General features: G+C 39.3%; 1 protein-coding gene across 3 annotated transcripts in view; it reads left to right on the plus strand.

The window, feature by feature from the left end:
* Positions 1-16,443, plus strand: part of PTPN9 (protein tyrosine phosphatase non-receptor type 9) — a 79,955-nt gene that overhangs the window by 41,725 nt on the left and 21,787 nt on the right. For all 3 annotated transcript variants that reach the window (XM_047862540.1, XM_047862536.1, XM_047862537.1), the window contains 3 exons: positions 3,796-3,901; positions 11,917-12,027; positions 14,300-14,628. In XM_047862540.1, coding sequence (XP_047718496.1) covers positions 3,796-3,901; positions 11,917-12,027; positions 14,300-14,628 — 546 coding nt within the window. The remainder of the gene's footprint in view (positions 1-3,795; positions 3,902-11,916; positions 12,028-14,299; positions 14,629-16,443) is intronic.

The raw sequence follows: 16,443 nt of genomic DNA on the forward strand, positions 1-16,443 counted from the left end.
TATATCGAGGGCTGAAACCTGAGATAGTGAAAGACAGCTGTGTACGACTTCAGTCATACGGTGGACTCAGAGAGGGTGCAGATAGCCAAGTGATTATCTGAAGTGGGGCTGTCCAATTCACTCGTTGCTGCCTTCCTAATGTTACTTTCATAGTATTTAGCTTCTGCTTTTGATGCTCAGTGGGAGATATATCCAAACCACACACAGCATTAGTTTGAAAAATAGAAGTTACTAAGGTAAGGAGAGAGGACCAGTAGTCTTAGAGGCCCTGTACTGCCCAATCAGAAGTGTGGAATTTCTCAGTTTGTCTTTCCTGTGATTGGTCTTCAGGCGTAATTTCCAGAATATATAGGTTCCTTTGAAATCCTTTAGCTCAGGAGAATGAATGAAAGGTGCCTTTACCAGAAAATTCACTGGCCTTCCTTCTTGGGCAGCTTAGAGTCAGAGCTCTCCTATAGGCATGGCAGTGGCCAAAGCTTGCTCTATCCAATGTGAGTATTGATTGGATCCCTCAGGAGAACCACAAGGGTGTAAACATACTTAAAACTGTTCTCATGAGGGGCCCCCAGGTAGCTCAGTCAGTTGAGTGTCCGACTTCAGCTCACGTCATGATCTCATGGTTCCTGGGTTTGAGGCCCGCATCAGGCTCTATGTTGACAGCTCAGAACCTGGAGCCTGCTTCGGATTCTGTCTCCCTCTCTCTCTGCCCCTCCCCTGCTCACACTCTGTCTCTCTGTCAAAAATAAACAAACACTAAAAAAAAAAAAAAAAAATTAAAAAAAAGAACTTTATTGAAAAAAAAAACTGTTTTCATGATGTTCACCCTTTTCTTAAAAACCCTAGTGACTCTTCATTATTCAGAAGGTGCAGATAAGATAAATAAATGTGAACCCTTTTCTCCAAGCAAAATATTCTCACTAGTGAGTAGAAATTCTTGTTTTCCTATGTTAACTTTCACCAGGATGCAAGAGGAGGAAACCCCTCCTCTTCACTAAATCTTGCCATTTCTTTAAGGCTCAACTTCTATGACTGATTCCCTTACCACACTAACCTGTCATAAATAAAATTCTTTTTACCCTGACTTTAACAGCAGTTATTAATACCAATTATTTTGTATTGCATTTTACATAGCCTTATGATGTCATTTATCTTATACTGTTGTTTTCTATGTTTACCACTAGATTGTAAGTTCCATGAGGGCAGGGAATCTTCCTTTTCACATTACATAATAGAAAATCCTCAGATCTCTGAGTGGAGTGTAAATGGTATCATAAGCTTCCAGATACCCATCATCTATCTTCAGAATGATCTATAACCAATCTTATTTCATTGATAGCCTCTCACCCACCCTGTACCCTCAGCTATTTTGAAACAAATGTCGGGGACTATGTTTTAAACATCTTGGTGTTCGCGGGTAGCATCCAGATCAGGAATTTTTATTTAATAGAATAAAAACAATCGTTCTTAGTACGGAATTAGCTATTATTGTAAACCTCATATTCTGTACCCAGAAAAACAAAAGTCCTACCATATTTGTATTTATTTCATGTGCCTTTACAGGATTGGCAGTTTTTGGGAATATAGACCCTGCATCATTCTGCACTGTACCTTCTTTTTATTAAATTCTGTTTCCCCCGGCACTGACTTCTCTTTGTTTCAGTCTTCTGCCGCAGGCTGGCACTGGAAGGGGAAAACCTATAGTTCTTTGAATTTGGCCCTTGATGAGCTAGTGGAAAAATGGGAAGTGTCTACACCTGGATAATCTATTTAGTAATTGTGTCAGTGATGTAACAGCATCTTTGATCTTGGTGAATTATAGTCTCTCTTGTCGTGGGGGAAAAAAAGGAGTTAAGATTTGGTGCTGTGACCCATTAGGACCATTTGAAACTCAGAAACTGCTGGAAAAACTTGGGTCTGCCTCAGAATTAGAGATACTTGAAATGCTTCGTGGGTGGGTACTTCCACCATGCAAAAAAATCAGGATACAAAATAATACTGGGATCTCTGATTTTAGGATTGTTTTGTGCCGAAAAATCTTCTCAATTTTAAATAGATAGGAAAACTGTTGCTATCATCTGTGAGTATCTCAAACATATAATTTATTTCTAATGACCTTTTGGGTGTGCAGATCAGAAGCAGGTAAGATTTGGCTTGGTTGAAGAGTGCAACTTTGAGCAGTCTTTAGGCAGTGAGGAGATTGAACTGAAGAATACTTTTCATATCTTCACATGTTCTTAACCTCAATCTGGTAATAAGCTCACCACCTCTTACTTTTCAAGATGCTTTCCCAAGACCATGTGTGGGTTTGTTCTCTTCTGCCAAGTCCTAAGAGATTCCCCATCACTGGGCTTAGAGCTTTGTTTTACATTTTCCCACAGGTCTGAGTATTTTCTTAGCAGTGGGCTTCCAGTCCACTGCATTAGAATTCAGTGACCATTTATTATATACCTATTTGCAAGAACTATGCTAGAGACTACTGGGAGTGATGAGGTGAACAAAACATGTTTATGCCCCCTAGGAGAGAATCAGATGGCTAGACAAAGTTGAAATGCTTTAAGAGCCATAAAATAATCCCACAGGAAGATTTATGGGGCTACAGGGGGGTAAAGGATGGCAGTACATTTCGATCACAGTTATCAGGGAGGTTTTATGGAAGAGGAAGCTTTTGAGTTGAAGATGGAATGTTACAAAATTTGGATAGGCAGATTCAGAAACCTGGGAAGAAACAGTTCAAATTTTGATAACCTAGATGCTCTGGAACATTTTCAGCATAGGAGTTTGGCACTTGATTAACATGCATCAATAAGCATAATTCCAATTCCAGCATGTGGGGGTTTTCTGCCACACCTCCAAGCAGTTCTCAGATACCAGCTTAGTGTTTTACAATCAACTCAGTTCTGACACCATCTACCTGTTAGATCAGATTCCAGAGGTTAAAGGTTTTCAATCCTACAAGATTTATCTCCCCTACTCCCCACCCCCACCCCCATTCACAGATGGGAGTGGCAAGTTCAGGTTGTCACCTGTGCTTCTTATCAACACGCTATATAGATTGAAGGTTTCAGTGAATTTACTAGAGTGGCTCACAGAACTCAGAGAAACATTTTACTTACTAGGTTACCAATTTATTATAAAAGGATATAGTCCAGAACAGCTAGACGGAAGGGACGCATAGGGAAAGCTTTAGTGAAAGGGGTGCAGGGCTTCCATGCCCTCTTTGAGAGGGCCACTCTTTCAGCACCTCCATCAGGAAGCTCTCCAAACCGAATCCTTTTGGGTTTTCATGGAGGCTTTATCACGTGGCATGACTGATTAAATCATCCATTGGCTATTTGAGATTGAACTCAACCTCCAGTCCCTTTCCCTGAGGGGAAAGGGGGGAAGGGGGAGGTATGGGATGAAAGTACCAACCCTCTAATCACTTAGTCAGTTCCCCTGGCAACCACCCCTGGCAATCATCCTTAAGTGATGGCTTGGGGCATTCCAGAAGTTCTCTTAATTAACATCACAAAAGACACCTTTAACTCCCGCTTCATTTAGGAATTCCGAGAGTTTTAGGAGCGCTGTGCCAGCAACCACGCTGAAGACCAAATATGTATTTTTTATTATAAATTGCAATATCACGAGAAGCATAGCAAAAACCAAAGATAAATCATCTTTTTGTAAAACCAGTGTTCCGGGAGGTAGTTATTTTGGTCCCGCATCTGTCCCATACTCTGATTTTGCCCTAGGCTCTCGACCCGCCTCATCCATCTTATTACTTACAAATGTTTTTGTTCAATGGTTGGTTTACAGTTTTGAAACTCAGAGGAATGGACTGGTATTCATCTATGACATGTGTGGTTCTAATTATACCAACTTTGAGCTGGATCTTGGCAAGAAAGTCCTAAACCTGCTAAAGGTAAGGCTGTGAAAGGGCCCCCTCAACTCTCCTTCAATGGTTAGGATACTTCTTTCCATAATCTTTGGGAGACTGAGGAATGATGTAAACTGCAGACATTATGTTCAGTGTAAAGGTCACCTGTAAATGATGACTAATATTTGCTTCCTCAGAATACTAAATGGTCTTAAAAGTGAAGTGGGAGGAATTAAAATAAGAAATGCACAGGAACATTCTGAGTCATGAAGGTGGGTTGTCCCTCTCCTGGAGTTGTGTAGAATAAGAATTCATGAAGGCCTAGGTATGCTCAGTGTCTGAAAAGTGTCACCTCGCTAGTGACTTTCAGACTTTTTTGTCTCAGTCTAGTCAGATGTATGTTTTACATGTTGACTTCATATACAAAAGTATATGTACACTGACCTATACACATATGTGTGGAGTTATATATATAGATAAGTCCTTACTTAAAAAAAATTTTTTTTAATGTTCATTTATATTTGAGAGATAGACAGAATGCAAGCGGGGGAGGGGCAGAGAGAGAGGGAGACACAGAGTCAGAAGCAGACTCCAGGCTCTGAGCTGTCAGCACAGAGCCCAATGTGGGGCTCAAACTCATCAGCGGTGAGATCATGACCTGAGCTGAAGTCAGATGTTTAACTGACTGAGCCACTCAGGTGCCCTCTTATCTCAAACTCTTAAGTCCAGAAGCATTTTGTAACATTTTGAAGTTTATTTGCTATTTTTTTTTAGTGTTTTGAACTTTAAAAGATAATATGATATATATGCCACTTTATAATCAAACATTAATATTTTTGCAATGAAGGGGCACCTGGGTGGCTCAGTCAGTTGGGCGTCCAACTTCGGCTCAGGTCATGATCTCTTAGCTCGTGAGTTCAAGACCCACATTGGGCTCTGTGCTGACAGCTCAGAGCCTGGAGCCTGCTTGGATTCTGTGTCTCCTCTCTCTGCCCCTCCCTGCTTGTGCTCTGTCTCTTCTCTCTCTCTCTCTCAAAAATTAATAAACATTAAAAATATATATATATTTTTGCAATGAAATGTGTTATTCATAATGAATGAGTGGAGACAAATAAAGGCTATAAACAGCCTATGGCATTTCAGGTGAGATTTTGCTGCTCCATGAATTCTTGGACCAAACTTACAAAAGAAAGCTTCAGACTTTCAGAGCTGTTTAGATTCAGAATCCTAGGATTAGGGTGTGTGGATCTGTGTGTATATATTTGTAAAACAAAACAAAAAAGTTTCACAAAACAAGCTTTACCCTTAGTATGTACAGTCACTTTATTATTCTATTTCTTATTGATTTACTTATTTCTTTTTAAAGTTTATTTATTCTGAAAGAGAGAGAGAGCACCCAGCAGGGGAGGGGCAGAGAGACAGAGAGGGAGATAGGATCCAGAGCAGGCTCTGTGCTGACAGCAGAGAGCCTGATGTGGGGCCTGAACTCACAAACCGTGAAATCATGACCTGAACTGAAGTCGGAAGCTCAACCGACTGTGCCACCCAGGCACCCCTCTATTTCATATTTTAAAATGTTAGTCATGAGCCACTAAATTAATTTAAGGACCCACTGAGCGAGAACCTACAGTGTGAAAAACACTGACCTAAGAGTCTCGGCAGTCTTTGTTCTAGGACCTCCCTTGGGAGTACTGCAAACTGGATTTTTAGAAGTGCTTATTTACTATTATAGCTTTATAACAGCGAGTACATAAAGATGTTATGCTGCATGTTGTTTTCTGGCACTTGGCATTTGTCACTCATCATCATATTACTAAAATCCCTATTATGCCGTGTAGCTGTGATTCAGTTCTTTGTATTGATGAGAATGATACATGATTTTTTTCTTTATAAATATGGAGTTCTATATTCAGTGGTTATAACTTGGCATTTTTAAAAAATTTTTTAATGTTTTTATTTATTTTTGAGACAGAGAGAGACAATAGAGCCTGAGCAGAGGAGGGGCAGAGAGAGAGGGAGACACAGAATCCAAGGCAGGCTCCAGGCTCTGAGCTGTCAGCACAGAGCCTGATGTGGGGCTTGAACTCAGGGAGTGTGAGATCATGACCTGAGCCGAAGTTGGACGCTTAACCAACTGAGCCACCCAGGCACCCCTAACTTGCCATTTTTTTAGTTAACAATCGTGTCTTCGTCATCTTTTCATGTCATGGGTTGCTCTGTGTCAGTACATGCAGCTGTTCCTCATTTTTCCCCCACCTGGCTTTTTTTTTTTTTTTTTTACACCTAACGTGGAGCTTGAACTTACAACCCTGAGGATCAAGGGTTTCATGCTCTACAGACTGAGCCAGCCAGGTGCCCCTTCCCTCAGGGTTTGTTTTTTTTTTTTTTTCTTATTAAAAAAATTTTTTTTTAATTTATTTTTGAGAGAGAGATAGAGATAGAGCCTAAACAGGGTAGGGGCAGGGAGGGAGGGAGACACAGAATCCGAAGCAGGCTCCAGGGTCTGAGCTGTCAGCACAGAGCCCGACGCTGGGCTTGAACTCACAAACAGTGAGATCATGACCTGAGCCGAAGTTGGACCCCAACCAAATAACCCACCCAAGGCTCCTCTTCCTCATTTTTTTAAATGGCGGAAGAGTATTCTTTTTATGGATATATCAAGCAGAAAAAAATGACATGCTGTTTTTTTGGTGTTACAAAGGCTTCAGTGAACATTGTTTTACATACATTTTTGTATATTTGACCAATCATTTTCTCATGATAAATTGCTATAAGCAAATTCTCATTGCTGTAAGCAAATGAGTTCACACATTTAAATTTTCTTTAAGCTTATTTTGAGAGAGAGAGAGAGGAGAGAGAGAGAGAGGGAGAAAGTGGGGGAGGAGTGGAGGCAGAGAGAGAATCCCAAGCAGGTTTCACACCATTAGCGCAGAACCCAATATGGGGGTTGAATTCACAAACCATGAGATCATGACCTGATCCCAGATCAAGAGTCTGAGGCTTAATCGACTGAGCCACCCAGGCGCACCACACATTTAAATTTTGATAAATATTGCCAAATAACCTTCTAAAAACATAGTTCAAATTTATATTCCTATCAACAGGCATTTTTACCAGTCTTATCAACATTAACTTATTATTTGGATTTTAATCATATTCACGTTTTTATGTGGTGTTTTTCTTATTAATGATGAGTGTTAGCATATTTTCACGTTCATTGCCAAGGGGTATTTAAAATTTTTTTATTCTCATATATTTTACCCAGTTTTTTATAAAAGTATTTATCTCTTACTAATTTGTAAGACTTGTTATTAAGAATGTTACTAAGTATGTGTTAGCAGCATTTTTTGTAGTTTATAATTTATTCATTTTTATGGTGTCTTTTGTCACCTATATTTTATTTTTCATTGTAATTTTTTTTACTATATTATATATACTTTATTTAATAATATACATCATGGGGGGCCTGGGTGGCACAGTCAGTTAAGCGTCCAACTCTTGATTTCAGCTCAGGTCATGATCTCACCATTCATGGGTTTGGGCCCCACATCAGGCTCTGCACTGACAAAGCAAGCCTACTTAGAATTCTCTTTCTCTCTCTCTCTCTCTGTCCCTACCCAACTCACAGGCTCTCTCTGTCTCAGAATAAATAAACTTAAAAAACAAAACAGAACAACAACAAAAATGTATATATGTCGTATATGATACATAATATTATAGATAAAATAATTTGCTTTCAAATAGCTGTCTGGACAGCATTTACTAATATATATTTTTTCTACTCATTTGAGATAATACCTTTAAATTACACTATATGGTACTCACTGTCCCATTTCTGGATACTCTATTCCCTTGATCTAGTCATCTAGACTAACATATGCACTGTTTTATTTATTTTAATCTTATAATAATAAAGTTTAATATCTCATAAGATAAGATTCCTGTCACAATCTTTTATTTCTAAAAGTTGTTTTGACTGTTTTTTGCATTTTTATTCTTTTTACATGACTTTTGTATTCTTTATTTAAATTTATTGATATATAACATGCATATTGAAAGCGAACTTTATTTTATAACTAGTTCTTCTTTATTTTCTTGTATTTTATTGTATTGTGTTTGTATTTTATTTATTTATTTATTTATTTTAAGTAAACTCTACACCCAGCACGGGGCTGGGACATACTACAACCCTGAGATCAAGAGTCACATGCTTGGGGGTGCATGGATGGCTTAGTTGGTGGGGTGTGCAATTCTTGGTCTTGGGGTTGTGAGTTTGTGTCCCATGTTGGATGTAGAGATTACTTTAAAAAAAATTAAATCTTTCTTTTTTTTTTTTTTTTTTTTTTAAGTTTATTTATCTTTGAGAGACAGACAGCATGTGTGTGAGTGGAGGAGGGGCAGAGAGAGGGAGAGAGAGAAAATCCCAAGCAGACTGTATGCTGCCAGCCCAGAGCCTAATGCAGGTCTCGATCTCTTGAATCTCGAGGTTATGACCTGAGCCAAAGTCCAACGTGCAACTGACTGAGCCACCCAGGTGCCCCAGAAATAAAATCTTAAAAAAAAAAAATGGGCCACTGAGGTGGCTCTGTCAACCGACTCTTGATTTGGGCTCAGGTCATGGGTTTGAACCCCACATGAGGTTCCATACTGCTGACAGCGTGGAGCCTGCTTGGGATTCTCTCTTCGTCTCCTTCTCCTCCTCCCTACCCCCCCCCACCCCACCCCCGTTGCTTGTGCACAGGCGCTGTCTCTTTCAGAATAAATAAATAAACTTAAAAAAAAAAAAAAAGTCGCATGCTTTACTGACTGAGCCAGCCAGGCACTCCTAGCCCTTTATTATAAAAGCAATTAAAAAGCAATTCAGGGAAAAGTCTCTGACACCCTTCATCATACACCCAGTGCCATTTCCCAGAGGGTAGCCACTTTTTCCAAATTTTAAATCTGATGAGAAATTTTTTTTGAAAATCATCACCTTTTGGTTAGATGAATTTTAGAGTCATTCAGTCACATTTGAGGGAAATGAAACATTCTCAGATTTTATTTGGATATAATGAATTAACAAATTACTTCAGGGGGAATTGACATCTTTATAATGTTATTATCTCCCATCCAAGAATGCTCTACTTTTTTTTAAGTCTTTTGTTATGTCTTTCAATAACGTTTTAAAATTATTTTATTTATCTTACATGTGTCTTACGTAGTTTATTCCTAGACTAAAAGATACATATACATACATATAAAAACATACAGCACACACCAAGGATAAATCATCTTGTTTGTAAGACCAATGACTTTCAGGGAGAAAAAGATAGAGAGGTAGTGTGTGTGTGTGTGTGTGTGTGTGTGTGTGTGTGTGCATAAGTGTTACTATAAATCACATGTTTTTACCGTTATACTTTTATGCTGATTATTATTTATAGGGTGGCTAATTTTTTTCACATTTACCTTTTATAGTTAAAATACTATTATAATCAGAAAAAATTTTCATTGTAGACAAATTTGGACAACTCAGACTAATATACATTAAGAAGAAATACTGCCTTTGATACTATGCAGAAATAAACACTGTTGACATTTTGGTGTAGGACACTTTCTTCTAGATGTTTTTCAATATGGTCTTAATTATGTTCATACAATTTCAAGATACAGTGAGCTCCAATAACTTTATTTTATGAACACTTGTAATTGCTGAATGATAGTCTATCCTGTATTTACAATAATTTGCTTAACTATTTCTATGTTGTTGGATATTTTTTCCCGTTTGTTATAATAAACAGTCTTCTCAGCAAACACTTTTTTATATTCATATCTTGCACATAAAATAGTTTGTGGATTTCTAGGAGTAGGCCTACCGGATCCAAGGATGTAAACATTTTAGGGACACCTGCTTGACTCAGTCAGTAAAGCATGCTCGAGCCCCACATTGCACATGGAGATTACTTTTCTTTTAAGTTTATTCATTTATTTTGAGGGATAGAGAGAGCACGAGTGGTGGGGGCAGAGAAAGAGAATCACAAGCAGGCTCCGAATTGTCACTGCAGAGCCTGATGCAGGCCTCAAACTCATAGACTACAACGTCATGACCTGAGGGGAAATCAAGAGTCAGACACCAAACCAGCTGAGCCATCCAGGTGCCCCTAGAGATTACTTTAAAAAAAAAGAGGATATAAACATTGTAAATAAGGTTGTAAAAAATAAAAGTAATGCTAAGTATTATAGAAAATAACAACTCATAATCTCACTTATCAGAGAGAAACTCTATTGAGCTTTTGATATAATTCTTTATAATCTTTTTTCTTTGTGAAATATATGTGTAATTTTTTAAACAAAATTAAGGTTGTAGCTGATTCTGTTTAGTTTAATTAGGATTATATTGTGGGCATTTTCCAAAGTTGTAAAAAAATCTTTGAAATCTTCATTTTAAAGGTCATGTAATAATCTTATTATAATACCATTTTTATTAGCCCCTACCCATTTTCAGACATATATATTCTTTCCAGTTTTAAATGCTATTTTTAACTATCAAAAATAAAGGTGCAGTAAACATTTTTGTTCATAAATCTTTGTGTTTCTGGTTATTACCTTAGGATAGAGTTACTTGATCAGAGGATATGCACATTTTTAAGGATATGTAATGCCAGAGGCCTTCTAGAAGATGTAACTATTTACTGTCCCATCAACAGTATATGTGGATGCCATAAAGTCATTAAAATGGAACAGGCCTGAGTGTGTAGTTCTTTGCTCTGAAGAAACATATATAATGGCTTCTGCTTTTTATTTATAATTTTGTGGAAATATAGGTATTTCTCCAGACTGGTTTTTGATCTGGCAGTTTAAAGGGACCTTGGCTTTTTGGGCCCTGAAATAAGTTGTTGTATCTTTGAGGGAAGAGATGAAAGGTAGTTTCTCAGACTTCAGTGAAGAAGCCCATGGAGCATTTTGTTCTAGATGCTATATATTCTCTACTGGGAATGTTCATGGACCCCCCCCCCCCCAAATCAGTGGAAGAATAGCCAGAGAGTGACATGTCAAATTGAGAATCAATTTTTTGAAAAAGAATAGGGAGAAAGTTGTAGAAGATATTTAGCTACAATTCCCTCTTTTTTTTTTTTTTGTTTTTTTATTCCTTGGGAGTAATTTCTTCCAGTAATGCCAATATTACCTGGTATCCCTGCCCGTGAGAAGGCCTGGGATATTAAACCAAAGGAAACCAAGAGTTGTGGATTAGGAATGAATACTTTTTTATTCTTATGCTTTATGCAGATCAGGTGTCTCCTTACCTCTATATCTCATTTGTCCTTGTGTCCACTAGATTATATTTATTGATTGAATAAATGAATACAAAAATAGATGAAGAGATGGCTTAAAAAATGATTTATAAACACACAGATGTCAGAATAAAAGGTTATGAGAGATGTTTCTTTCATGTTCTGTTTATTCATGATTTAATTTTTCTTAAAGTTTTAATAGGCAGAACTTAAGGATGCACACATACATGCTGACAAAAGTCAGTATGTTTTTGATCCATAAAGCTTATGTTAATAAGAACATAACTTTTTTTCAGAGAGAGAGAGAGAGAGGGTGCAAGTGAATGAGGGGAAGAGAGAGACAGAATCCCATGAGGGGCAGGGAGAGAGAAAGAGAGAGAGAGAGAGAGAGAGAGAAGCGTGCTCAAGCTCACCCGATGTGGGACTAAGATGTGGGACTAACTGTAAGATCATGACCTGAGCCAAAGTCAGGTGCTTAATGACTGAGGCACCCAGGCACCCAGAACATAACATAACTTTTAAAAGTAAACCAGCTTTTAATGTTTTTATTAAGTTTTTAATTTTAATTCTAGTATGGTTAACATATAGTGTTATATTAGTGTCAGGTGTATAATTTGAAAATTTTTAACCACCTCTGTAGTTACTGAAATGAAACACAAATTAGGCTGTAGACTCCCCCTGCTGGGTAAGGATGGGGACAAGAGCAGAAAACCTATACTTTGTGTTCAAACGGTCACAGGTTCCAGTGTGCTTTAACTAATATCTTTAAATTTTCATATGTGTTCTCCATAGGGAGCATTTCCTGCTCGTTTGAAGAAAGTGCTAATTGTGGGAGCACCAATATGGTTCCGAGTGCCCTATTCCATCATCAGCCTCCTCCTGAAGGACAAAGTCCGGGAGAGGGTAAGGCAAGCTTTATTTTATTTGGAGGTGGATAGATACATTCCCATCTCCACTGTTGAAACCTGCCAATTAATTTTTTACCTTCAGTAAAATTCTCCTGGTTTGTCTCCTAAAGTGCTTTCTGCTTCTCTTAACGTATCCACTTATATTCTCTGCTTTATTCTTTTTTTTTTAAATTTTTTTTAATGTTTATTTATTTTTGAGAGACAGGGAGAGACAGAGCATGAGCAGGGGAGGGGCAGAGAGAGAGGGAGACACAGAATCCGAAGCAGGCTCCAGGCTCTGAGCTGTCAGCACAGAGCCCGACGTGGGGCTCAAACTCACAGACCATGAGTTCACGACCTGAGCCAAAGTCAGATGCTTAACCAACTGAGCCACCCAGGTGCCCCTCTCTGCTTTATTCTTTACTCAGCTCAGTACAGGCTCCCTCTCCCACTGTATTCCAAGTTTCTTGAAGTTAGGAGCTACACATAGTTGTTTGGCACTCTCCCTCCATAGCAACTTGCATAAAGATAGCACTGAAGGAGTGTGTCCCATGGATAACTTAAGGATAGCTCCCCCTTCCAAAATTTAGCCTAGTGCTGTACATGCATATTTAACAATCTCTAATGGAATTGCATTAGTTGAACTGGTGTTTGAATTTGTTCAACTGGAAACACTAATCCGTCCCTTTGACCACCAGGGTGGTAAAGGAGAATCTCTCACTATCTCTCTCTACTTCCATTCCTGGCATTTTCTCTGAAAACAGCTTGTTGTTTCCTAACTTCAAAAGTGTTTTCTAAATTTATCTTTAATCTATTATCCCCTGAATGTTCCAGGACTGAAAGATTATGGTTTTATTCATTCATTCATTTCTCACCCTTGAAAGAAAGGGCATTGACATAATAAGAGTTATGTCATAATATAATGTGAAATATTATTAGAGATTTTTGTAATATAGAATTATGAGGTTATAGGGGCGCCTGGGTGGCTCAATCGGTTAGGCGGCTGACTTCGGCCTAGGTCATGATCTCACGGTCCGTGAGTTTGAGCCCCACATCGGGCTCTGTGCTGACAGCTTGGAGCCTGGAGCCTGTTTCAGATTCTGTGTCTCCCTCTCTCTGACCCTCCCCCATTCATGCTCTGTCTCTCTCTGTCTCAAAAATAAATAAACGTTAAAAAAAAAATTAAAAAAAAAAAGAATTATGAGGTTATATTAGTGATAACAATGCAGATCTTTATAGCTGAGGAGACTTGTGTTGGAGGGGAAAACTGAAGACGTTTGGCTCTGTGGAAGTACTTGGAGACCTAGTGACTGGGAATAGGAGAGATCTTTTCCAAGGTAACTCTTTGAGAGTCCTCTTTAGGCAAGTTCTTGCACTTGTTTATGTAAGTATAAATGTGCGTATAAACTCAAAATACATGAGCACCTTTACAGTCCAGGCTCTGGGCCCTGGGAATTAAAAATTGAGTGAGACTTTCCTTATCTTTGAGGAGTTCATGGTCCTGATAGGGAACACAGAGGCAGAAGTGCAGAAAACTGTGGCTCTGCAGGAAGGAGCCCAGAGGAGAATATTGTCTCTGGCAGTCAGGGAGGGCGTCACAGAAGAGGTGAGCTTTATAAGCTGCTCCTTGAAGAGGCTGAGGAGGAAAAGAGGACATTCCAAGAAGAGGCAATAGTAAGAGAGACAAGCATTCCCATTCAACGCAGATTTCACGGAGAACCAACTAGGCTAATTTGGTCCAGTAAGGCTCTGTCTAAGCAGAGAGCAGACTTCGGATTACTTTTCGTGCGGTTTTCCTAGGCTAACCTGTCTCTGGGTGGCTGGTCTTGCGTTATATTCATAGAAAGCTATCTTTGAGAACATCCATGCTGAGCTGTGAGTAAAGCACCAGGCTTAGAGTTGGTTACCTTAGTATGGGGTTGACCAAAAAAATCACTACCTGTGCGTTCTTAGTAGTCAAAAAGGCAAATACCTGCATGAGATGGCACTGGGAAGCCTTGTTAATAGTATAAAGGCTTTGTTCACAGTACCATCCTTTCAAGATTTATAAAAGGACCCCTAATTCCAGGAATGAATTTGATATACATTCCTGGAAGTCAGACATTTGGGAAAAAGACTTCAATCCCAGGCAGATGAAATGCAGTCTACTTCTTTCACAAGTATACCACGTATTTCAAGCAAATCTCATCCCCTTCTTCAAATCTAATATAAACACATTTATTCTTTATCTTCGATTTATCTATGTTTTTCCCCCCTACGTACTCACATGGTTCTTTTTGGCCTTCCAGATTCAGATATTAAAGACATCTGAGGTCACCCAGCACCTGCCCAGGGAGTGCCTTCCAGAAAACCTGGGTGGATACGTCAAAATTGACCTTGCCACTTGGAATTTCCAATTCCTACCCCAGATGAACGGCCACCCAGATCCCTTCGATGAGATCATCCTGTTCTCCCTCCCTCCTGCCTTAGACTGGGACTCGGTACATGTTCCGGGTCCCCACGCCATGACCATCCAAGAGCTGATGGACTATGTTAGCACCAGACAAAAGCGGGGGATATATGAGGAGTATGAAGACATTCGCCGTGAGAACCCTGTTGGCACTTTCCACTGTTCTATGTAAGTAGGAAAGGTTTGGGACAACAATCGGTTACTAACATGCTTCTGGTGTGTGTTGGCAACAGCTCCTTCCACACCTCATTTCCTTAACAGAGGCCCTTCCACATTACGAAGCATCACTCTCATTTAGATGATGATTTTCTTATCCAGAAAGACACCTCTCCTGCTTTGGTGCTTGTTGCCAGTATCCCATATTTTGAAATTTCTGGAGGTCTTCAGTCCTGACAGGGGAGCCATGTAATAATGGACACATTTTAAAATATTTTTCTGAAATGCAAGTGTTTTTAGGAAAAAACAAAAATGTTGGCTCAAAAATGTAGGCTCTCTATTTGGGCAGTTTCTCCCTAGAGCATTTGTAGTATAACATTACTTTCTTAAACACACACACACACACACACACACACACACACACACACACACACAAAACAAACCAAAAAAAAGCCACTTTGCTTTCTGAAGAGGGTACTGGAACATTTAAAATCATTCACAGTAACAGAAAAGAATTAACTCTTAGGCATTTAGCCTTGTGGGATTTTCCTTCTATCCAAATTCTACTGCAGAACTACCTGGCTAGTTTATAACTGGTTCATAATTACTCGGTAAGTATTGTTGGCCATAGGGCATAGATCATTTCTCTTTACTGCTGCTCTCGTTTATGCCACACTTTTTTCATTGGCTGCAGCAGAAATTTCTGTCTCTCCAAGTGAAGCTCTGTTGAAAACCAGGGCATCTGTCTCGGGCTCAAGTTCCAGCATAGCCAGAAGTCCCCTCTGTGATTTATACACGTTATTTCCCTTCCCTGCACCCTGGTTTTCCTCTGTGTAATATGTGATCTTAGTCTCTGATGTCTTCTTATTTGTGTAGCTTAAATGTTTTCGGAGTCCATGATTCTGTGAATACCTCTTTCCCCTTATAATTCCTGTCCAGCTTAGTGTGCTGTAAAGAAGATTCAGGGAGAGAGCCTTTTAGCAAAAGGAAAGAGGGAAAAGAATGAGTTAGGAAACTGATAAGAGGAGTAAGAAAGAAGAAACAATTGAGAAATCAGTCAATAAACAGAGCAAGAATGCAAAGGGAAGTAAGAAAAAAACAAGAAAGCAGAGCAATTTTCAAGCACAGAGTATTCTTTTCTCCCACACAGCTGTTTGTTTCTTACCAACTTACAATCTCTATGTATGCATCCAGTCTTTCTCCTAACTAGTTTTTCCCTGTAGTTTTTTTTTTTTTAATTTTTTTAACATTTATTTTTTGTTGAGAGACAGAGAGAGATAGAGCATGAGTGGGGAAAGCACAGAGAGAGAGGGAGAGACACAGAATCTGAAGCACGCTCCAGGCTCTGAGCTGTCAGCACAGAGCCCGATGTGGGACTCGAACCCATGAACCACGAGATGATGACCTGAGCTGTAGTCGCCACTTAACCAACTGAGCCACCCAGACACCTCCCCAACCCTCCTTGTAACAGTTTTGAATCAAGGAAGTACTGGGCAGAGAGGAGTACTGGGCTGCTCCAAGAGCATGCATTCTTGTCCTGGGGATTCCTAACCTTATTCCGGGTACTTCTGCTGTGAGGTCCTTGAGATGTCATTTCTACTGTGGTCCTCCTCCACCCAGTAGAAAAAGGAAGTTTAGATTGTCCTCTTGGCATCACCCAAACCAGCCATCATGTTATCATCAGAGAACACTTCCCAGCCCTACGGAAGGACTTCCTAATCTTCACTCTTTATTGAATGAATGAGCCCCCCATTTCAGGAGCCAGAACCCAGAATCCCCATTAGCTCCAGGTCTATCTCTTTTACCAAGTTCCAATAAAGCTGCTTA

This window comes from Prionailurus viverrinus, chromosome B3 (assembly GCF_022837055.1).
Source record: "Prionailurus viverrinus isolate Anna chromosome B3, UM_Priviv_1.0, whole genome shotgun sequence".
Classification (NCBI taxonomy): Eukaryota; Metazoa; Chordata; class Mammalia; order Carnivora; family Felidae; genus Prionailurus; species Prionailurus viverrinus.